At 42.9% G+C, this 22,964-nt stretch overlaps 10 protein-coding genes across 10 annotated transcripts; 9 read left to right on the plus strand and 1 right to left on the minus strand.

Moving 5' to 3' along the window:
• Positions 1–507: 507 nt before the first annotated feature.
• On the plus strand, positions 508–1,719 carry PUMCH_001769 (uncharacterized protein; the record flags this gene model as incomplete). Its single annotated transcript, XM_063020808.1, has 1 exon — positions 508–1,719. The coding sequence occupies one exon, from the start codon at positions 508–510 to the stop codon at positions 1,717–1,719; it is 1,212 nt and encodes a 403-aa protein (XP_062876878.1).
• A 383-nt stretch (positions 1,720–2,102) lies between these two features.
• On the plus strand, positions 2,103–3,431 carry PUMCH_001770 (uncharacterized protein; the record flags this gene model as incomplete). The annotated part of the gene is made up of 1 exon (XM_063020809.1): positions 2,103–3,431. The coding sequence occupies one exon, from the start codon at positions 2,103–2,105 to the stop codon at positions 3,429–3,431; it is 1,329 nt and encodes a 442-aa protein (XP_062876879.1).
• A 2,043-nt stretch (positions 3,432–5,474) lies between these two features.
• On the plus strand, positions 5,475–6,833 carry PUMCH_001771 (uncharacterized protein; the record flags this gene model as incomplete). Its single annotated transcript, XM_063020810.1, has 1 exon — positions 5,475–6,833. The coding sequence occupies one exon, from the start codon at positions 5,475–5,477 to the stop codon at positions 6,831–6,833; it is 1,359 nt and encodes a 452-aa protein (XP_062876880.1).
• Positions 6,834–7,062: 229 nt separating this feature from the next.
• Positions 7,063–7,902, plus strand: PUMCH_001772 (uncharacterized protein; the record flags this gene model as incomplete). The annotated part of the gene is made up of 1 exon (XM_063020811.1): positions 7,063–7,902. The coding sequence occupies one exon, from the start codon at positions 7,063–7,065 to the stop codon at positions 7,900–7,902; it is 840 nt and encodes a 279-aa protein (XP_062876881.1).
• Positions 7,903–8,200: 298 nt separating this feature from the next.
• PUMCH_001773 (uncharacterized protein) lies at positions 8,201–10,354 on the plus strand (the record flags this gene model as incomplete). Its single annotated transcript, XM_063020812.1, has 1 exon — positions 8,201–10,354. One exon carries the CDS (start codon positions 8,201–8,203, stop codon positions 10,352–10,354), a length of 2,154 nt encoding a protein of 717 aa, XP_062876882.1.
• Positions 10,355–10,471: 117 nt separating this feature from the next.
• Positions 10,472–10,855, minus strand: PUMCH_001774 (uncharacterized protein; the record flags this gene model as incomplete). Its single annotated transcript, XM_063020813.1, has 1 exon — positions 10,472–10,855. One exon carries the CDS (start codon positions 10,853–10,855, stop codon positions 10,472–10,474), a length of 384 nt encoding a protein of 127 aa, XP_062876883.1.
• Positions 10,856–11,606: 751 nt separating this feature from the next.
• PUMCH_001775 (uncharacterized protein) lies at positions 11,607–12,896 on the plus strand (the record flags this gene model as incomplete). Its single annotated transcript, XM_063020814.1, has 1 exon — positions 11,607–12,896. One exon carries the CDS (start codon positions 11,607–11,609, stop codon positions 12,894–12,896), a length of 1,290 nt encoding a protein of 429 aa, XP_062876884.1.
• Positions 12,897–13,484: 588 nt separating this feature from the next.
• PUMCH_001776 (uncharacterized protein) lies at positions 13,485–16,061 on the plus strand (the record flags this gene model as incomplete). The annotated part of the gene is made up of 1 exon (XM_063020815.1): positions 13,485–16,061. One exon carries the CDS (start codon positions 13,485–13,487, stop codon positions 16,059–16,061), a length of 2,577 nt encoding a protein of 858 aa, XP_062876885.1.
• Positions 16,062–17,190: 1,129 nt separating this feature from the next.
• PUMCH_001777 (uncharacterized protein) lies at positions 17,191–19,260 on the plus strand (the record flags this gene model as incomplete). Its single annotated transcript, XM_063020816.1, has 1 exon — positions 17,191–19,260. The coding sequence occupies one exon, from the start codon at positions 17,191–17,193 to the stop codon at positions 19,258–19,260; it is 2,070 nt and encodes a 689-aa protein (XP_062876886.1).
• Positions 19,261–20,709: 1,449 nt separating this feature from the next.
• PUMCH_001778 (uncharacterized protein) lies at positions 20,710–22,794 on the plus strand (the record flags this gene model as incomplete). Its single annotated transcript, XM_063020817.1, has 1 exon — positions 20,710–22,794. One exon carries the CDS (start codon positions 20,710–20,712, stop codon positions 22,792–22,794), a length of 2,085 nt encoding a protein of 694 aa, XP_062876887.1.
• Positions 22,795–22,964: the final 170 nt, after the last annotated feature.

A 22,964-nucleotide genomic window follows, 5' to 3' on the forward strand; every position in this document is an offset into this window, starting at 1 on the left:
TGGATTTAGCTCTGGAGTCTACTGTAGTATTTATCGTGCGGCTTCAAAGTGGAGCGTAGTGGGTGCAAAATAGTGCAGATAAGCGTTGAGTTGGGGTTAGAAGACAGAGAAATAAATGGTTTTGGAAAAAAGGAGCAGAATTAATGAATGTTTGAGATGTCCTGTTTGTTGAATAACAACCAATTTTTGATTTGAATTGGATATAATGAATGGATCACTGGACCTTCTGTGAAGAGAGACCGCAGAACATACAGTAAAGGGAAGACATAATTTAGGGACAAAAACATTTCTTAAAATTTCTGATTTGGCGAATGCTGTTCGCAATTTCTGCAAAACTATATATCCTTGCAATTTTGCTATTGTTCTGTCATGTACTACCTGCCTTCTTTGGAGATTTACTGGTGCCTGGAAATTACTTACTATCTACACTCTTAGTTACACTTGCACCGATCCATTCCCAGCCCGGTTTCTATTGCTTCAATAATAAAAACAAATCAGAATTGAATCATGGACGACATTCCTGATTTGGTCGAGGAACTCCCATCTGACTTCGAGTTCAAGGAGCTGTATTTAGCAACAGTAAAGGATACCTCAGAATACAACGAGCCTCCAAAAAAAGACTCCAAGATCCCAATCACAATCATCACAGGATACTTGGGGTCCGGCAAATCCACTCTCCTCGAAAAAATTGGCAAAACAAGCAACAAGAGACTCGCAATCATCCTCAATGAGTTTGGCGACACTGCTGCCATTGAAAAATCAGTGACAATCCAGGACTCGGACAAAGAGGCTGTCGAGGAATGGCTCGACCTTGGGAATGGCTGTCTTTGCTGTACTGTAAAGGATAACGGAGTTGTGGCTATTGAGAACTTGATCGAAAAGTCGAAGGATCGCATAGACTACATCTTGCTAGAGACAACGGGTGTAGCAGATCCTGCGCCAATTGCACAAATGTTCTGGCTTGATGAAGCATTGGCATCAAGCGTATACATAGATGGTGTAGTGACAGTCGTAGACTCGAGCAGCATTCTCACCTGCTTGAATGATGTGGGTGGACATTGGCACAAATCAAATAACCATCTTTTGCTACAGAGCGGATTCGATGCATCTGATAAAGATTTGGCCAAGGAGCAGAACTTGCTCCAGGAGGGCATCACAACAGCTCATCTACAGGTAGCTCTAGCAGACACCATTCTCTTGAACAAGATCGACAAACTAGCTTGCGAAGACGAAATCGACACTTTGACTGATAGACTTCGAAGCATCAACGCATCTAGTCCGATCTACACAACATTATACGGAGACATTGCTCTAGACAAGATTCTTGATCTCCATGCATTTGAGGCTAAATCCGATTCGTTATTGACACAACTTGTTCTGCGTGACGGGAATGTCTTTCATGATGATAGTGTAAGAACTGTCACCCTCGACTTCCCGTTTTTTGAAAGCGGAGACGGATTTGAAAGAGTGGAGGCTTTCTTACAAAAAGTTCTATGGGAGCACACTGCAAACGACGAGACTATAGAGACCCATAGACTAAAAGGTATCCTCGTACATGGAAGCGACGTACGTATCATTCAGGGTGTTCGTGATACGTATGACATAATAGAGAATGGCACCCTTCATCCTGATATCTCGAGCAACAAGCTTGTTTTCATCGGCAAACTGTTGAACCGCGAAGCAATGGAAATCGAATTAAAGAAATTCTGGGCCTATTGAAGGTGTCAATCCATTCGTCTTGCCAGAGGTGTAGCAAACTACGTACAGAGTTTGCACAAACCCCTTGTCAAAACAAAGAGCATTTTACGAACATCATGAAGTTTTTATTATTACACTAAATTAGTTAGGGTCTTTTGTGTGTGGTGGATGAGTTAGTGGAAGTAGAATATAGAGCCAAGCTACAAATGACCATACATCTGACTCGTAAGAACGTAGAATAAACGCAGCGAAAAAATGATCAAGTCACATTCACAATTGCAAATTCAAATCACACTATATATCACAACTAATCTCGTAGGAATTCTTCATCTGTGGTCTCCCTCATTTTGCAGCCTCCCTATACACACGATGCCCCATCAGATACTAGATTTCAGAATAACCAAATGACCGAGGAGCAGAAAACTCCAGAAACCAAGCCAAAGGTGGAGGTGCCCAAAAAGAAATCATGGTCCAACCCCGCGCTTCGTGCAATGGGAATTCCTAAGGTCTCTTTGCCGTCCAGAAACTGGATGATCTTCTGGACTGTTCTAGCCTCAATTGGAGGAGGCATCTACTACGACAAAACTCAACAGAAGAAGATCAGAGAGAAGTACTGCAAGCAGGTCGAACATTTGGCCCAAGAGGTGTATACTGCCGACCGTCTTCCGCGGAAGCTCACAGTATTCATCGCCCCTCCTCCAAACGACTTCCTCGAAGAATCTTTGCGTCACTTCCGTAAATACGTCAAGCCTATTTTGAACTCCGCCGCCATTGACTATGAAGTGTACACCGAGACCAGACAAGGAGACATCCGGGCGCAGGTGGCAGAGAAGATTAGACAGATGAGAAGAAGTCTGATCGAAGACCAGAAACTACAGGAACAGAAGGATGGTGCCGAGGCATACAACCGCTCATGGACGAAATTCGCAAATGAGACTTCGTCTCGTTTCACTTCAGTGTTTAAGAGAAAGAGTGATGAGCCAGAGGAGTTGGTGTCTAGACATGACTTGTATGAAACCAAAGACGTGCTCGGCCTTTACCGTGTTCTTCAGCCCCAGACGCCCAAGAGAGATAATGAGGATGATGCAAAGCTTTGCGGTGGTGTGATCTGTATTGGAAGAGGGTCGTACAAGGAATACATCAATGGTATTCACGAGGGTCTCCTTGGCCCATTGGAGAAGCCAGAGCCTGTTGTCGAGAAGATTGCGGAGGTTGCAGAGAGCGAGAGCGAAACCCAGAGTGCAGAGCCTATGAAGGAACCTGTTCCGGAACAACAAGACGATATTCAGCCTGATACTGAGGAAGACGACTCAAAAGACAAACAGCCTCCCGTTCCTGCGCCATACATTACTGACTATAGTCAAGGTCAGTTGGCACCAGAGCTTGATTTCTCCAAGACGATTCTCAACTCTAAAGGTGTCCCTGTCATATTCGAGCAGCCAATCTATGTGTTCCCAGTCCCTAAAATCAGTGGGTTTATGAGAATGCCCGAAAAGATCTACAACTACTTCACGGCTAGAAATCTTGCTGAAAACGTTTCCTCCAAGGTCATGGTCGTAGTTGATGGAAAGAGTAGGGATTTCGAGTACAAGGATAAGTTCTTGGCTGGAGAGGAGGAGCTTGACTGGCCAAAGGGCTGGGTGGAGAAGGGCAAGAAGAAGAACAGCGAATGGGTGCAAGACCTTGAGGTTGATGAACGAGTCACCAATCGTCTCCGTGTCTTCGAAAAGTAAATGTACATAGTAATGATGAACGCAACTAGGACAAGAGCCCACTTGTAGCCTTGAAGGAGTTCAACAGGAAGATCGCTGAAGAATCATTTGCTAGCCATGTATCTGACACTAAACTCTCTTTAAATTTGTCTCAATCATTGTCTTCTAAATACACTACCTTCTGGTTGCATTAGATGAGATGCAAGCTACGGTGATGAATCATATTCATGGCTTCCTAGCGGGATTCAGATGAAATCATATACCATGTGTGCATACTATACAGATATATTGATTTTGATGACCCTCTTAAAACATTCCTCGTGCATGAGACACTTCAAAATACGAACAGAGCTACAATTAAGATTCGAGAGGAATGCACCCAGCCTGATATTGGAAGCCATAAAGAAACAATTTCGAGTAAAAAAGATGGCTCAGAAGGTGTTATGTTCTGACTATTACAAACATAGTTAAGTAAATCGTAGAAAATCAACTTTCGGTTGCGGCCATATCAAGTGGAAAATACTGTTTCCCGTCCGATCAACGTTAGTCAAGCCACTTAGAGCCACACTGAGTAATGCAGTGGGAGACCATGTGTGAAATTGTGGTGCTGCAATCTTTTTGTCGTTTTCTTTTTTAATGTCTTATTATTTTAAACGAATTTTTTACTTGTCATTTTTTTCATTTTGTTTCGAAATTTTTTGATTTTTGTGATTTTTCTCATTTTGGCTAAATCCGAGCTTCCTAGAATTCTGTCAATAGTGGTTTCTTTTTGCCCCACCTTCCCCTCGCAATTGGTAGGCTCGATAAGAGAAGCTTTTGTGCAGTAATTTGCCGCCATCCCTGAAACGGCAATCCACACAAAAGAAATTTTTGAGTCTTGTGTAGAAGCTTCATTGATTGAGTGCTGAACAATTATAGGTGGATCTCTTTGAAAACGAAAATAACAAAGTGGTAGAGTGCTGGCAGCCGGTTTTGGTTCTGTATGTGGAATTTAGTCAGGTTTGAATGTATCTGATGCTTGATAGCCTAGAGGCATAGTTTGGAGCTAACTAAGGCCATTCTGAAAATTGTTAGAGATCATGTAGATTTGTTCTGCTTAAATAGAGCATTTGTGTAGAAGAATTATTTTATCTTTTAAATCTGCAATGATAGACTAGGCATGGTATATTGACAGGAATGCTTCATATTACATGAACTTTTCCCAATAAGAGACAAAAAACAAAGTAAAAGTTTGTTTTGAAGGTATGTGGAACTAATTGATTAGCGATCTTCCCTTTTTATCGTATTTTCGAAATTTGAAGTTATCAGAATTGTCAGCAGTTCACCGCAATTATTAAAATTGTACAGCGAAACACCTTCTCTAGCAAAACCAACAAACACACAAAACACACGAAATCAGTCAACAAAGTACTTTAAAATACAACAAAAATCTAAAAAAACAACAACATATTGATTAGCAATCCGCATCACACATTCCCTTAATTCTACGTTTTGCGCTCTGAGCCTTTTTTTCTTTTTCTCTCGCAATGTTCCACTAGTATGCATCGCTCTTCATTTCCTTCCTATCCGATAGACCAAAACCTATGAGACCTGATCCTATCCCCACCATATCGTTTTCACCACTGAGACAGATCCCACAACATAAACACGATTTCTTTTACTGCCCCGCCGGCGATAACTGGCTCGCCAATGAAAGGTGCTATCCTGTCCGAGCCCGGAGTTCGCCATCGCTAGAGGTGAGGTTCAGCTCCTGATGAATGATTTGCCAGTGATAAATGCTAGGCCAACAGGACAGACAGTACGAGACCGGACCTGTTTCGGGCCGCAGATGAGATGTGCGATCATGCGCGTGATTGGCCAGAGATTATCGTAAGTGGGCGATGTGCAGGCAATGACCGTTAGATGCCGACATAGAAACCCTCGTTAGCCGCATTGCAGCACGCAATTACCTGTAATTGTGCAGGGCTGGAGTCATCTCTGCTCAACTATAAAGCAGACATATTTCACCTCACCTCTGCCAGCTCTTCTTTTTCTCTATAACAAACATATTTAATACACATCACAATGGTCTTGCCTCACGAACCCGAGTTCCAACAAGCTTACAACGAGTTGTTGTCTGCCCTTGAAGACTCCACTCTCTTCACTGAGAAGCCAGAGTACAAGAAGGTTATTCCTGTTGTGTCTGTCCCAGAGAGAATCATCCAATTCCGTGTCGCTTGGGAGAACGACCAAGGTGGAATCGAGGTTAACAACGGTTTCAGAGTGCAATTCAACTCTGCCCTTGGTCCATACAAGGGTGGTTTGAGATTCCACCCAAGTGTCAACTTGTCCATCTTGAAATTCTTGGGTTACGAGCAAATTTTCAAGAACGCTTTGACCGGTTTGACCATGGGTGGTGGTAAGGGTGGTTCTGACTTCAACCCAAAGAACAGATCCGACTCTGAGATCAGAAGATTCTGTGTCGCTTTCATGAGACAATTGGCCAGATACATTGGTGCTGACACCGATGTCCCAGCTGGTGACATTGGTGTTGGTGGCCGTGAGATCGGTTTCCTCTTCGGTGCTTACAAGTCCATGCAAAACAACTTCACCGGTGTTTTGACCGGTAAGGGTTTGACTTGGGGTGGTTCTTTGATCAGACCTGAGGCCACCGGTTACGGTTGTGTCTACTACGTCGAGAAGATGATCGAGAAGGCTACCCAAGGTAAGGAGACCTTCAAGGGTAAGAGAGTTGCCATCTCTGGTTCCGGTAACGTTGCCCAATACGCTGCCTTGAAGGTTATCGAGCTCGGCGGTACCGTCGTCTCTTTGTCCGACTCCAAGGGTGCCATTATTGTTCAAGAGGGTATTACCCCAGAGCAAATCGCTCAAGTCCAAGACGCTAAGGTCAAGTTCCAGACTTTGGAGCAGATCATTGGCTCCGCTTCTGCTTTCTCTGGCAAGAAGGTTGAGTACATCGCTGGTGCTCGTCCATGGGTCCACGTTGGCCAAGTTGACGTTGCCTTGCCATCTGCTACCCAAAACGAGGTTTCCGGTGAGGAGGCCAAGGCTCTTGTTGAGGCTGGCTGTAAGTTCATCGCCGAGGGATCCAACATGGGTTCCACCAAGGAGGCCATCGATGTTTTCGAGGCCAGCAGAGCTCAAGGTGTCTGGTACGCCCCAGGTAAGGCCGCCAACTGTGGTGGTGTTGCCGTTTCTGGTTTGGAGATGGCCCAAAACTCCCAGAGAGTTCAATGGACCGAGGAGGAGGTTGACAACAAGTTGAAGAACATCATGTACACTTGTTTCGAGAACTGTTACGACACTGCCGTCAAGTACTCTGTTGACAAGGATGCTGGTTTGCCATCTTTGTTGAAGGGTGCTAACATTGCTGGTTTCATCAAGGTTGCCGACGCTATGTTCCACCAAGGTGACGTTTTCTAGATAATGGGTAAATATTGAGTGTTTTTGTAATAAAATAGAGGGTTATAGAAAATCATCTCTGTAGCTTGTATATAGTATTGACTGCACTTTTAGCAGTATTGACTTTCATATATGCTTGTCTACGTATTTACCCCAGATCATTCAGACAATACTTCTGTTCAGAACACGACATAATTCAAACTGCCCAAAAGAGGGGTATAAACATCTCAAATACGGCAATTCAAATCAGATGGAAGAAGTGCCGCAAGAGACTCAGGTGATCCCTGACTTTCAAGAGAATGTGCTTTCATACTTTCCGATATATTCGAGTCTACGAGTGAACACCGATTTCACACACACACAACTACAAAGAGACATAGACGACAAAATTTCAAAAACAAAACAGCTCAGTGATGACTTCATCAACGAGATCGCAGACATGAGCCCAATCCCTCTGCTAGAATTGTGCCGTGAGTTTCTTGAGAGCCAAACGGAATCATACACCAAACTCGTCGAGACCAAATTTCGCCTTCAGACTCTACAAACAGCCTTGAGACACGCACACTCGTCTGTGGTCGATACGCGACGTCTGGAGGATGACTTGACGTTGGAGAATTACATCCAATACTGTGAGCTGACGAAGGAGAATTTCGCAGATGCCATTATTGCGGACGTAGAAACAAAAATTTATAGCGAACAGGGCTGTAGTACTATACTCAAAGCAGATTCGTGGTACCAGTACATTCGAAACTGCTACTTCGTTCTAGAGCATCCAGAGGATCCCTTGCCTGATGACCAAGTAGACGAAGAATTGGCAGTCGAGGGAGGCAAGATCTCGCTCAAGGACCCATTCTCACTCAACTATTTCGTGGAGCCGTTGATGGCGATTTCGTGCAAACATGTGTTTGAGAAGGAGCACATCATGGGCGAGTTTCGAGACTCGCCGCGGACCAAATGCCCCATCACTGGCTGTGTTGCAGAACTTACGAAGAAAGATCTACGTCCAGATCTCCTCATGCAATTACGTGTTCGTGTTCATAAGGCCAGGGAGAAGAACAAAAGTCAAAGCAGGGCAACAAGATTGCAATAAATAAGCTGTAACGTCATGAGAGGTGTTCTTTGATAAAATGCCCCAAAATATTCGAGATGATTTCTGTAAGTTTCCTAAGGGAAGGACATGAGCTATGGATGGAATTTCCAAAACCGAAGCTGCAACAAAATGAACAAGCCTCAAAAGAGTGGCCATAATTTCCTCAAAAACACGACATTTCTTCCATGAATTCAATCTAAAATCAATAATTTATTCCAATTGTTCACTGACTCAAATACTCAAATCTATTACCACCTACATACCCCCACTTGCAGCATATTTACATGTCCTTATCGTGATGTCTGTGGGCCCTCATGAAGTAGACGTTCCGATCACAGATCTAGATGCCAGGGATGATAACTTCCGTGAATCTGAAGATGGCTGGCCAAGTTTGGACGAAATCAATGACCCGCTCGACATCTCAGAGGAAGATCTGCCTCATCGCTTCGACCAAGGTGTAAAGGGCCTTGTGCAATCAGTGTGGAGTAAATTCAGCCCTGCAAACACCACAAATAAATACCAGAACATTAGCTCCGCAAGCTCGGACCCTCAATTTTTCTCTGATGACGAGGACAGCGACTTGACTCCTAATGTTCAATTGAGAGAGTATACAATCCGAAGACTCAACCAGCGTCTTTACACAACTGTGATAATACTTGTTTGTACTTTCTCAGCCGTAATCCTTCTTTTGTTCATTCCTCGTTCTGCTAGGGATAACGGAGACGATTCGGGTTACACCAGCCTGGTCTCCAAACGTATTCTATCAAACAGCACTCATAATTTCCACCCAACTACGATCATAGTGTCACTAGATGGATTTCATCCACACTATATCAATTCAAGCAACTGTCCCTCCATGCACGAGATGCTTTCCGATGGCTTTGCTGCTCCTTACATGACCCCTCTGTTTCCTTCATCCACCTTCCCTAATCACTGGACACTTGTCACAGGTCTATACCCATCTGAACATGGAATTGTTGGAAACACATTCTACGATCCAAAGTTGAAGTCCAGATTTATAAATGTTGACCCGAAGCTGGGCTTAAATCCTAAATTTTGGGAGGGCGGTGAACCCATCTGGCTTACAGCTGCCAAGCAGGGCGTAAATTCGGCGGTGCACATGTGGCCTGGAAGTGAAGTGCCCCTCGCGACTGAGCACAAGCCCCTCTTTGTTGATAAGTTCAACAAGTCTGAGGTTCTTTCGAACAAAGTAGACCGCACCATGCAATGGTTAGATGTAGAGGACATTTCTGAGCGCCCTGAGCTTATATTAACTTACGTTCCTACTGTTGATACCTTCGGTCACAAGTTTGGCATCAGTGGCGAGGAGTTAACAGAAGCAATCCGTAATGTCGATGACTTTGTCGCGCTCATGCGGCAACGATTGACCGAAAGAAATCTTGATGATATCGTGAATCTAGTCATCGTCAGTGACCATGGTATGGCACCTACCTCCAAAGATCGTCTCATGTTTATTGATGACTTGATAGACCTCGATAAAATAGCACCATTGGATGGCTGGCCACTCATGGGTATTCGACCACGCGAGGGCTATTCTGATGATGAGATCTTCGAAGAGATTCAGCATAATCTACTGAAACAGCCAGAAAACATGCGTGATAGTTTTAAACTATACAGGGTTGGTGACCTTCCCAAAGAATGGCACTTCGGAGGAGACAAGGATGAGTTTCGATTTAATTACAGACTTGCGCCTTTGTGGATCATTCCTGATGTTGGTTACCTAATGACAACGCGTGAAATCTTCAAAAATAATAATGAGCAGGTCAAGCCTGCTGGGGTTCATGGGTACAACAATACGCATGTGTTGATGCGGGCTATTTTCCTCGGACAAGGCCCTTACTTCAAAGAGAAGCTTGGCCAGAGCAAGAAGGTCTTGCCATTTACTAACTTGAATGTGTACAACATCATTTGTGATGGTCTCGATCTTCAGCCAAGTCCAAACAACGGCAGTTCTGTCTCAAGTTCCGAATTCCCACTCAGTTCGGAAAATTTACTTCCGACCACTTGGGGTGACAGCACACTGTACCCAAATCTACCCTTTGAGGTTGAGCATGTGGTTGCGAACGCAACGTACGACAACTTGTGGCGACAACACGACATTGGTGCTTCATCGGATGCCACCCAAGAGGTGGGCGCCGCAGGTTCAGAAAGCGCCGAAAATTTTTCGACAATGGAGCTTTCCGATTATTCCAGTCTGACACTTATCTCATTGTACCTGCCTGCCCAAAGTGACCCTGCTACCTCGACAGTTATTTCCAGTTCGACTAGTGCACCAGGTCTATTCGGGGAAATAGGCGAGTTATTGGGGGAGGGCATTGATTTTGTTGACGATGGACTCGAAATAATCGGATCTGAAATAGAAAGCGGCCTCGATTATGTCAATGGTGTTGTGGGAGACTGGCTTGGAAACTCAGGCTCAGAGTCTAGCTAGTAGTATATGTAGTAGATCTAATATTCAACTAAAATTTAATTCGAAGATTGATATGAGTTTGGTGACCACTACTCTGAACTAATCGATAATCTAAATTCGGAAATTGTGATCCTATAGCTACCAAGTTTGGTATGGGTCATGGTCACAGGTCGAAATATCGATCTCAGCGTCTGGGAGCTCAGAAAGTAATTGCTCTCTAAGAACCTTCAAAAATGCTCTCTCGGTATTGGAATGGTTGCACGCGACTACAGAAGCGCCAGTTTCAACAAAGTACAATGCTTCGTGGTGTGAAAGCTCTCCAGTATAGAAGAGGTCAGCGTCAACACCCCTAAATACAGAGCCTCCCGAGCCCGCACAAATCGCAATGGTTTTGATCTTAGGGTCCGAGGAGCTGCCAGCTGCTGGTGCAACTTGAACATGGTCAAGGCCCAAAGACTGCTTGATTTTCTCAACCACCAGAGAGAGAGGAGCCTCCTCTTTGAGCGTTACAACTCTACCCATACCACAACCCTCTTCTTTCGCATCTGGTTGAATGACCAGTCTACTTTCCTGAGGAAAATGCTTTGCAATTTCGTCAGCAAGGAAATCATTAACACCGCCTTTAGCACTATCCACAGCAGTGTGAGGGCAGTAAACACTAATGCTATTCTTGATAAGATTGAGCAAAGAGTTTTGCTGAGGATCTTTTGGAGTGATCGATTTCAAGCCACGGAAAATGAACGGATGGTATGCCAATACCAAGTTGGCCTGCTTCTCAATGGCTTCTGCAGCCACGCTCCGGGTCAAATCGATAGTGAGAAGGATCTTGCATTTATCGGAACCGCTAGAACTAGATGCGTCCACTAGAAGCCCGGTATTGTCCCAGGACTTGTCCGCCAAATGAAGGGGGTATAGCTTTTGAACTTGGGTTAGTCTGTGGATGGTGAAAGGGTGTGATTGGACATACTTGCAGCAGTGGCTCTAGCAATTGCTTTTGTGGATGCGGGAGAGGACATTTTTTTGCGAGAATTGGTATAGATCGGGTACAAAATTGGCCGTTTGGTGCTTGCTAATGTGGAATCGTTCACTGAATTTCCATCTTAGATGTACTCCCAGGACTACATACTGATGTCATCCTCAGTACAGTTTAATGACATGTACTGGTAGCCCAATACCGAACATATCTCATAGAAGATAATATTTCGCGCGCTTTAAATATAAACAGTTTCGCTACATTGACAATTCTCAATTCCTACGCTACAAAAATTTCGCAATGTCGGCTCTACAGTCTCCAAGCACAAGCACACTACAAACGACAGATCAAGTCGCTAATATGAACAGCAGAGACATAGGTAAGATTATTTCCGAGGAGGATCAGGAAGATGAAGAGGAAGATGAAGAATTCTATACCCCTGGCTCGAATGAGCTCTTCGAGGCAAGGAAAAAGCTTCTAGCGTCTTCGGTTTCCAAAGCGGCAGAACGAATAGAGAAGCAGACCCAATTGGCAAAAGAATTCAACATGGCACGAACTCTCAGGCATCGCCACATCATAGCTCTGTACATGGAGCTGTTGGAGCTCGATGCCTCGTATACTATGAAGGGAAATACCAGGGCACTTGGCATGGCTAGATTCAATAAGGACAGCACTCGTGTGGCATGCGCATCCTGGGACGGTAGCATATTCATTTTGGATCGCAAAGACACTGTATTAAATCAGGTGCTGCGGCTGAGCCCAGGTTTTCATACCGAGAAGGCGGTCGTTGAGTGGAGCCCATCTGACAGCCTGTTCTTGATCTCGGGTGGTGCTGAGGGTAGCGTGAATTTTTGGAAGGTGGATGATCTGGAGATTATGAAACCCACAGAAACATTAAAACGTGCGCACTCAAATCGTATTGCACACATAACATATCATCCAAGTGGGGAGTACTTCGCAACGACTTCGTTTGACCAAACATGGAAGCTATGGGATGTGCAAAGACCTGAAATCGAGTTATTGGAACAAGAGGGACATTCCAAAGAGGTGTATGCTGCATCTTTTCATCCGGACGGGAGTCTTCTAGCGACCGGTGGTCTCGATGCGATTGGACGTGTGTGGGACCTAAGAAGCGGAAGATCTATTGCTGTTTTGAGCAAACACGCGAAAGGAATCTATAGCATGGATTGGTCACCAAATGGCTACCATTTAGCATCAGCTAGCGGAGACAACTCGGTCCAAATTTGGGATTTGCGTAAATCTCAGGACCAGGCCTTGTTTTCTATTCCAGCCCATACCAAATTGGTGAGTGGAGTGAGATTTCTTCGGAATTGCACTCGTAACATCATCACAAAACCTGTTCGCGACGAAAATGAGAACGACGAACGTGTTCTAGAGGTCAACGGAACAGTGCTTATCACCTCGTCGTTTGATGGAACTGTGAAAGTATGGTCTGCGGATAATTGGGTTTGCTTGAAGACGTTACGTGGGCACAATGATAAAGTAATGAGTTGTGATATGAGTACAGACGGTGATAGCATAATCAGCACAGGTTGGGATCGTACACTAAAGACGTGGATACCGAGCTAAAATTCAAATGAGAATAAGCGAGATCTTCATAGTCCATAGCTGGGAGGTCTTTTAAAGGTGTATATGTTCTGAACATGCAATTTAGGAGTTTCTCGTTTTTCTTGTATCGTTCATGTTAGTTTAGCTTGAAAAACCTACCCGGGATTTCTTCTTGTTCATATAAACTCGTGTGAATTCCAGTCAAGAAATCATTTAGTGAGCTAGGAAGAATCAATTGTTTCTTTCAACGACTATTTTACTCGCCCTTGAGACTTCAAGAGAACAAAGCACAATCAGCGAACAGGAGAAAAATTTACACAAACTGAGACTAATTCGCAAATATTTGACTCGACGTGCAAATCATGCTCTTGCTTTAGCTCATTTGAGGCATTTCTCAATTTGGCGCTACGATTGCCAGCCTTCTAAAGCAAAACCAATGAATCAAAAGAATCATCGACACTACAAATCAACCAATTCAAGTATTAACCGTTTTCTAACTATATTTGTTTTTTTTTATCAAATTTGAAGAGTCTCTTTATCTTGTGATGCTAGGTTGGTCTAGGATTTGACGGGTCTACCAGCCAGTTTCTTTATTTGATTCAAAAACATATGTCAGATCCACCGGAAATTGCAAGCGCCACTGATGCTAATCAACATCCAGAGTCGCTGCTATGCTTTCCAACGTTTCTTGGCAAATTTGTCGAAGACTTCAAGCAAAGTTCAGAACTACGAGCTCTTGTCTTCCCTGACCTTGATCATCTTTGCACCAAGCCAGAAATCGATCAGATCGAAGAATTATTACTAGAGAGTATTTCAGAAGATATAAGGCCTATTCTGTCGGTGGCTTTACCAAGCTCCCGAGATTCAATAAACAGTTTAGATACACAATTATTGGTTGAAGCTCTCAAAATTGACCCGGTTGAAATCACTAGGAGGGCTTTTGATATCTATGTTGATTACAAAGACCAGCTTGACGACAACATTTCAGGACATGATGAAAGCAGTTCAACAGTGGGTGACGTTCCAGATAGAATAGCACGGGATCCAAATCAGTCTTCGCCCAACTCTGATAGTCCACCCAATTTGAGTCGAACCGTCAATGAAGATGAAATTCTTGAAGAGTTTATAATTCTTGACACGCCAATACTGTTAGAAGCTCATCTTAACCAATTTCAATCAGAGGGGCTTGAGCTTGATGCGAATCAAATTCTCATAACACTGCCACTTCAAGAGATTCTAGCAGAAGGTGGCCAAAGTCTGATAAATGTTCTGCCTGAGGAAACTGAATCTTCTACCGATACCCAACAAGTGTCTGGCGATCGACTCACTGCTACTGCAGACGAAACAACTACACCGAAGGTCACCAGAACATCCAGGTTTTTGAGAAGGTCTGCCAATTCCACAATTAGTTTGCAGTTTGATCGATCCTCAGCCAAAGATGTGTTGGAAAAAATGTTAAAAGCAATAGTCAACTTTATGAAGCCAAAAAATGAAAAATTGTTGGATAAGATACACTTGAAAGACAAATCGCACATCAATCATATTGTCAATGTCTTGCTTACTATCGACGGACTGTATTTAATCAGAGCGTTGAATACAATTGACCTGATAGCTTCCTTCTCGTATGTTAGATTTCTTGATTCTATCCATAAATCAAGCGGAACGGGGTGGAAGGATCTGCCAATGGTTCAAAAATTCGAAAAATTCATCAATACGGAATACACCTCCCTTGGTATCGAGAGAAGGGTAAGCCGTCGGGATTTGATGAGGATTCTCGGTAGCCTTGGTACTCGGGAGGGTTATTTCCTTGTGTGCGCCTTATCATTCGAGTTCAAAACCCCTGAACAAACAGCATTGGTTGAGGTTTTTGTGGAGATCTGCTCTATGGTACCCCAACATGCCTTGAACCAAGCAATTCCCGCCCAGATTCAGCAAAATGCGTCCACACCGGAAAAAGAGGTGGTAGCTAAGGTCTTTGGATCACAGATAGGGTCATCAATACTCAAGTTTTTGAAGAGTAGATACTATCACGGAGATGTATTGCTACTTCGCACGGTGCTCATGGACGGCAATCTGAAAGTGAAAAAGCGGATGCTTGCAAACTTCCTTGAATCTCAGGAGTTTCCTAAAAAAAAATTCATCCGTGATAATGATATCCCCATGACTGTGCAAGTATTAGTCTCACATTTTGGTAGGGGTCTTATTCGCGAAATATGTGTGCCCAAAGATACAGATTTGAAGACCCTTGAACCCAAATCTCTCGTTCTGAAAGCCACAAGTGGTGAGTCAGATTGGCTCCTGTTTCATGCATACTTGAAAGAAAGTCCAGAAAGTAGACAAAAAAAGTATCAAGGTGTTTCCCTTATCTCCCGAGCAGGTTTGAATAGAAAGAAAGAAGAGATTTCTGACCTCAATCACACTAACAAGGATAGATTCTTGAAAAGGATCATTTTACGATTCACAGAAAAGGATGGGAGTTCATTTAGCAGCGAGGATTCAACTAAAGTTCAGAACCACATCAGTGAGACTTTGGGAAATATCTCTTCGGAAATTGATAATGCTATTGAAAAATTCCACCTGTGCTTATCAAAATTCATGACTCTGCTCAGTGAGGCTTATAAAGACCATAAAATCGAGCTCCCTGATCGTTTAGATCACGCGGAAATTAAAGAGTCTGCTTTCCAATGCGTAAACTCTTTTGAGTATCACGTCGCTAACTTTGAAAATTTACCTCCTCAGATTGATAGCTCGTGTAATGCTATCAAAGAAATTTTGTCAAGTTTGAATATGTTCTATTCTTTCATCAAATTAGCCTTGGGCGATTACTTGCGCGACGGGCAGGAATGCGTTAGACTTATGGCAGGGGGGATCTTGTTTGTCGAACAAAGAAGAACTATGATGGGTGTCTTTATCGAGGGGGTTGTCAATCTCGTACAGCTTCCTATTGAGGTTGGAGCTGCTGTCCAAGATCCAAGTAAAGTAACGGATGTATTGCCTCGAGGCCTTAAGATCATGAAAAATATCCATGACATCCTTAAAATAATCCAAGAACTACGGTCAAGCAACGAGGAGCTTGTTGATAAATGGAGGGCAATTGAACGGTTCATCACTGCATGGCCAGGAGACTACTTCGACTCAAAGCCTCCAAAAGTCCTTATGCGCTCAAAGAAAAGATCTGATCAATGAGAGATCATCATGGTAATAAATCGTGGCACCAAATTCTGGAAACCACAAGTGCAAGCGTCATTTGTACTTTTTAGGTTCTATTCTTTTTAGTTTTGTTAAATGTTTCGCATGTAGTTTTTGTTAGGTTGATCACGTTGAGACTATTCCCGAGGTACGGGTGTTTTCGAATAGGTGTTGGTTCACCTGAGTGTGTAATCGAGTGTATCCTAGGCGTTACACCCTAAATCACTATTTGAATACTTTACCATGTCTTCTTTAAAAGTGAATAGAAGTAGGCCAATATATCAAGTTACTAGTAATCAAGTGGATTCTTTCAATGTGAGATCTGTTGGACCATGTTGTATACATCGCCTACTTGCGCATCCTGCATGTCAGGATGGATCAGGCTCATAGCGAGGATACCCAACTAAAAGTGTCTTACATTGAAGGAAGGAACACTTTTTTAGCTGTAAAAGGAAAGGACATAAATATAAATCACTGATAATTATGTGAATATACGTAGTCTAATTTTATTCTTTAGCCCAAGTGCCACATGAATGGATGGAGTGCTTAATTGGTACGTGAGGTTCAGGACCTCGGTACCTTCTAAACAAGGTATCTTTACAGGTTCTACATGATCTTTATACTCAATTATTACTGTAGTAAAAAAAACCTGTATTTGTTGCTTTATATAATCGACCGTAGCTAGCCCCACTTATACCTGAAGATGACCTAGCTTGTCCGAGACAGGCTATAGAAGGCTTATCGACGGCCCGAAGGCTCTGTGCTGCCCAATCGTCGTTATCAAGAGCTTTTCATTCGATGTCTCTTATCCTAGCGTCGACAGCTATCTCAATATTCCTAATTCGGTAATGTAGCCGTTATACTCAATGAGTTACCTAACAATTGTCATGCCATAACATATTGTCTTATTCCTTCCTCTTACCCTGATTTGCGAGTGTCTTTTTTCCTAATGAGAATTTGATTCGAGTTGCCCAACGAAGCAGCCTTTTTCTCGAATTGGGAAATTGGTTGAGAACTAGAAGCGAAATTCAGAATTACGGGCTCTTGTTTTTCCTAGCTAAGAATTGATTGAAACGAAATATTAGTACAACGCGATACTTCAATTGATAAAAAGCCGATTTTGTCGATGGCATTGCGAAGCTCCAGAGATTCAATCAAGGATCAAGATGCACAATTGGTGCTGGAGGCTTACGAAAGATATCCAAGTGAAACGACTAGTCAAAACGAGTCCAAAGATCAGCCTAACGAAAGCACTTCAGCACATGAAACTAGGAGATCAACAGTGGCTGAAGCTCCAGACAGTTTGGCACAGAGTAGAAATCAACCTTCGCTCAGCTCTGATAGTCCACTCAATTTGAATCAAACTGTCGACGGAGAAAAAAAGTTTGACGATATTTTAATCCTTGACTCGTCACCAATGTTAGAAGAATTTCTTAACCAGAGTCAATCGGAGGATATCAAGATTGACGCGAGACACATTCTCGTAACACTGCCACTTCAAGAGATCCTGGCAGAAGGTGGCCAAAGTCTGAGCAATGTTGTGCCGCAGAGAACTGAAACGTCTATCAATACGCAACGAGTGTCTGGCGATCAAGTCGCTGCCACTGGAGCTGAAACAGCTACATTGGAGAATACCAGTGTTGCTACAAAGCTTGCAAGCTCCACAATTAGCTTGCAGTTTGATTTAGCCTCAGCCAAAATTGTGTTGAGGAAATTGTTAAAAGCAATAATTAAATTTATGCAGCTGAAAGTAAGTCGGTTCAGTAAATTAAATCAAAAAAGAAAGACACGCATCAATAATATTGTCAATATCTTAGTCGGTGTCGATGGACTGTCTTTAATCAGAGCATTGACTACGATTAGAGATACTCACGAGGATTCCCCATCATACATTCTCTTTTTTGATTTTATCAGTCATTCAAAGAAGGAGGATTGGAGACTCTGGCCAACGGTTCGAAAGTTTGAAATGCTTTTAAATGAAGAACACTCCTTCCGTGGTCTCGAGAGAAGGGTTAGCCGCGAAGACTTGATGAGGATTCTTAGTACACTTGGGACTCTAGAGGGTTGTTTACTTGTGTGCGCCTTGTCATCGAAATCCAAAACCCCTGAACAAATAGCCTTGTGCAAGGTTTTTGTGGAGATCTGCTCTATGGCATCCGAACATGCCTCAAACCAAGCAATTCCCGCCCAGATTCAGCAAGCTGCATCCACATCGGAGAAAGAAGTGGTCGCTAAGGTCTTTGGATCACAGATAGGATCATCAATACTCAGTCGTCTAGAAGGTAGAAATGATCATAGTGATGTCTTGCTACTTCGCATGTTGCTCATGGACGACAAACTGAAAATGAAAAAGAACATACTCGAAAGTTTCCTTAAAGATCAACAGTTCTCACATAATAAGTTCATTTGCGGAAGTGATGTCCCCATGACAGTGGAAGCATTAGTCTCAGATTTTGGCAGGGGTCTTATCCGCGAGACATGTGTGTCCAAAATTACAGATTTGGAAAGCCTCAAACCAAAATCTCTCAAACTGAGATTCATAAAAGCTCAGGATGAAGACCCATGTGCTTATCTTTTCTTCTTAAAGAGTTTAAAAAGTAGTCAAAATGACTATCGAGGCGACTATCAAGCTATCTCCCCAATCTCTCGAGCAGGTTTGAATAGCCGAAAACAAAAGATTTCTGACCTCATTCACAATAACAAGGATGAACTCTTGAAGCAAATCAATCAACAACTAACTAGAATCGGTGGGAGTAGATTTAACCGCGAGGTATTAGACAAATATTTCGAAAACGTCAGTGAGACATTGAGGAATATGTCTATGGAATTCGACAATGGTGTTGATTCATTTCATCTGCACTTATCGAATTTTATGGACCAGCTCAGTAAGGCTTATAAAGACCAAAACATCGAGCTCCCTGATCGGTTAGATTACGCGAAAATCAAAGAGTCTGCTTTACAGTGCGTGAACTCTTTTGAGTATCACATCGCTCACCTTGAAAGTTTACATCCCCAGATTGATAGCACATGGAAATCCATTGAAAGAGTCGTGTCATGTTTGAAGGTGTACTATTTTTATACGAGAGGCACTTTGATCAATTACTTGTGCGAAGGGCAGGAAAGCGTTCGGCTTATGGCAGGGGGGATCTTGTTTGTCGAACAAAGAAGAACTATGATGGGTGTTTTTATCAAATGAGCCAAGAATTTTGCAAGAACACCCAAAGAGGTTGTTGCTGCTGCCAAACATCCAAAAAAGTCATTGGGTGCATTTGTTCAATACGTTAAGGTCATAAAGAAAGCCCATGACATCGTCAAATTAATCCGTGAGCGACTGTCAAGCAAAGATGAGCACGTCGCGAAATGGAGCGCAGTTCAAAGTTTTATCACTGCCTGGCCCGAAGACCACTTTGAATCAACACCTTCACACCTCATCAACTTCTCCAAACATCGAACTAGTCATTGAGAGATCGTCATGGTGAGAAATTGAGACACCGAATTCTGGGAACCACAAGTGTAAGCGTCATTTGTACTTTTTAGGTTCTATTCTTTTTAGTTTTGTTAAATGTTTCGCATATAGTTTTTGTTAGGTTGATCAGTGAGTGTGCAGTGTGCTGTGCATGTTGTAACCATACCCGAGGTACGGGTGTAATCTAACCAGAATAGGTTATATTACTTCACCTGAGTGTCTTATCGCGTGTATCCTAGGCGTTACATCCTAACAACCCTACTTTGAGGGATATAAATACTATCTACAAACTTCCTCATGTCTACTTCAGAAACACAATAAAATAGGTCAATAAGTCAATTTACAAGTAATCAAGTGGGTTCCCACAATGGGAGATAAAGATAATTTACTTGCAGGACATCAGTCATGGTACCAAACTAGAGGTGTATTACATTAAGAGAATTACACATCTCTGTCTTCTAAAATCAAAGCGAAAGGTCATATTAATTAATGAGTGTTAATTATATAAATATGTGTAGTCCAATTTTAATCTTTATCCCAAGTGCCACTCGAACGGATGGAATGCTTAATTGGTACGTGAGGCTCAGGACTCCCACACCTTCTAAACAAGGTAGCTTTACAGGTTCTACATAATCTGTATACTCAATTAATACTATAGTTAAAAAACCTGTATTTGTTGCTTTACGTGATCGACCGTAGCTAGCTCTACTTATACCCGAATATGACCTAGCTCATCCGAGACAGGCTATAGAAGGCTTATCGACGGCCCGAAGGCTCTGTGCTGCCCAATCGTCGTTATCCAGAGCTTCTCATTCGATGTGTCTTATCTGTGTGTCGTTCTCCCGGACATCTCATGTGATGTCTCTTATCCTAGCGTCGACAGCTATCTCTATATTCCCAACTCAGTAATCTAGCCGTAGTACTCTATGAGTTACCTAACAATTGTCATGCCATAACATATTGTCTTGTTCCTTCCTCTAACCCTGATTTGCGAGTGTCTTTTTTTCTAATGAGAATTTGATTCGAGTTGCCCCAGGAAGCAGCCTTATTCTCGAATTGGGAAATTGCGCTACCAGCAAAATTCAGAATTACGAGCTCTTGTTTTCCTAGCTACGAATTGATTGAAATTAAATAAGAGTGCAACGAAATACTTCAATTGATAAAAAGCTCATTTTGTCGATGGCATTGCGAAGCTTCAAAGATTCAATCAAGGATCAAGATGCACAATTGGTGCTGGAGGCTTACAAAAGATATCCAAGTGAAACGACTAGTCAAAATGAGTCCAAAGACCAGCATAACGAAAGCACTCCAGCACATAAAACTAGGAGATCAACAGAGGCTGAAGCTCCAGACAGTTTAGCACAGAGTACAAATCAATCCTCGCTCAGCTCTGATACTCCACTCAATTTGAGTCAAACTGTCGATGGAGATGAAGTGTTTGGAGATATCTTAATTCTCGACTCGTCACCAATGTCGGAAAAACTTCTCAACCAGAGTCAATCGGAGGATTTAGAGATTGATGCGAGACATACTCTCATAGCACTGCCTTTTCAAGAGATTCTACCAAAAGATGGCCAAAGTCTGAACAATGTTGTGCCGCAGGGAACTGAATCTCCTATCGACACGCAACTAATGTCCGGCAATAAACTCGCTGCTCCTAAAGACAAAACAGCTTCACCGAAGGTCACCAGAGTTTCCAGGTTTTGGAGGAAGTCTCCAAGTTTAATGAGCTTGCAGTTTAATTTATCCTCAGCCAAAGATGTGTTGGAAAAAATGTTAAAAGCAATAGTCAACTTTATGAAGCCAAAAAATGAAAAATTGTTGGATAAGATACACTTGAAAGAAAAATCGCACATCAAGCATATTGTCAATGTCTTGCTTACTATCGACGGACTGAATTTAATCAGAGCGTTGAATACAATTGACCTGATAGCATCCTTCTCGTATGTTAGATGTCTTGATTCTATCCATAAATCAAGCGGATCGGGGTGGAAGGATCTGCCAATGGTTCAAAAATTCGAAAAATTTATCAATACAGAATACACCTCCCTTGGTATCGTGAAAAGGGTTAGCCGTCGAGATTTGATGAGAATTCTCGGTAGCCTTGGTACTCGGGAGGGTTATTTCCTTGTGTGCGCCTTATCATTCGAGTTCAAAACCCCTGAACAAACAGCATTGGTTGAGGTTTTTGTGGAGATCTGCGCTATGGTACTCAAACATGCCTCGAACCAAGCAATTCCCGCCCAGGACCAGCAAAATGCGTCCACATCGGAAAAAGAAGTGGTAGCTAAGGTCTTTGGATCACAGATAGGCTCATCAATACTTAATCTTCTCAAGGATAGATATACTCACGAGGATGTAATGCTACTTCGTGTATTGCTCACGAACGGCGATCAGAAAGTGAAAAAGAATATACTCGCAGGTTTCTTAGGATATCACAGCTTTCCTACACGAAAACTCATTTGTGAAAGTGACATCCCCATGACTGTGCAAGCATTAGTCTCAGAGTTTGGTAGGGGTCTTATTCGTGAGATATGTGTGCCCAAAAACACGAAGTTGGAGGGCCTCCAACCGATATCTCTCATTGCAAAGTTTAAAAGTGCTGAATCAAAGTGTCTTCATCTTTATAGTTTCTTCGAGGCAAGTTCAGATAAGAGTCAAATCGACTATAGAACTATTTTCCGGATCCCTCGAACAGATTTGAATAGGCGAAAAGAAAAGATTTCTGACTTCAATCGCACTATCATGGATATGTATTTGCGACGAATCAATCATCAATTCGCAAAAATCGGTGGGAGTTGCTTTAACAGCGAGGATTCAGCCAAAGTTCTCGACAACGTCAGTGAAACTTTGAGGAATATCTCTTTGGAAATTGACGATGGTATTGAGTTATTTCATCCGCGCTTATCGAATTGTATGTACCTGCTCGGTAAGGCTTGTGGAGACCATAAAATCGAGCTCCTTGATCGGTTACATCACGCAGAAATCATTGCTTTACAATGCGTTAACTCCTTTGAGTATCACATCGCTCGCCTTGAAAGTCGACCTCCCCAAATTGACAGCACATGCAATTCTTTCGAAGAAATTTTGTCAAGTTTGAACTTGTTCTATTCTTTCATGAGAGTTTCCTTGGAGAATTACTTACGCGAAGAACAGGAAAGCGCTCGGCTTATGGCAGGAAGGAATCATGTTCGTCGAACAAAGAAGAATCATGAGCGGTGTCTTTATCGAGGGGGCCCACAATCCCGTATCACTCTCCGGTAATTCTGGGGCCGCAGTGCAAGATTTAAGTGATACATCGGATGCATCACTGTTTGGTCACTCATCGAGTACCACTGCTAGATTACCGAATCAAGACTATCTAGTTGGATGTTGATGCTGGGATTGGAGACATCATATGAGATGTCCGGAAGAACGACACACAGATAAGACAC

This window comes from Australozyma saopauloensis, chromosome 2 (assembly GCF_035610405.1).
Source record: "Australozyma saopauloensis chromosome 2, complete sequence".
Lineage (NCBI taxonomy): Eukaryota > Fungi > Ascomycota > Pichiomycetes > Serinales > Metschnikowiaceae > Australozyma > Australozyma saopauloensis.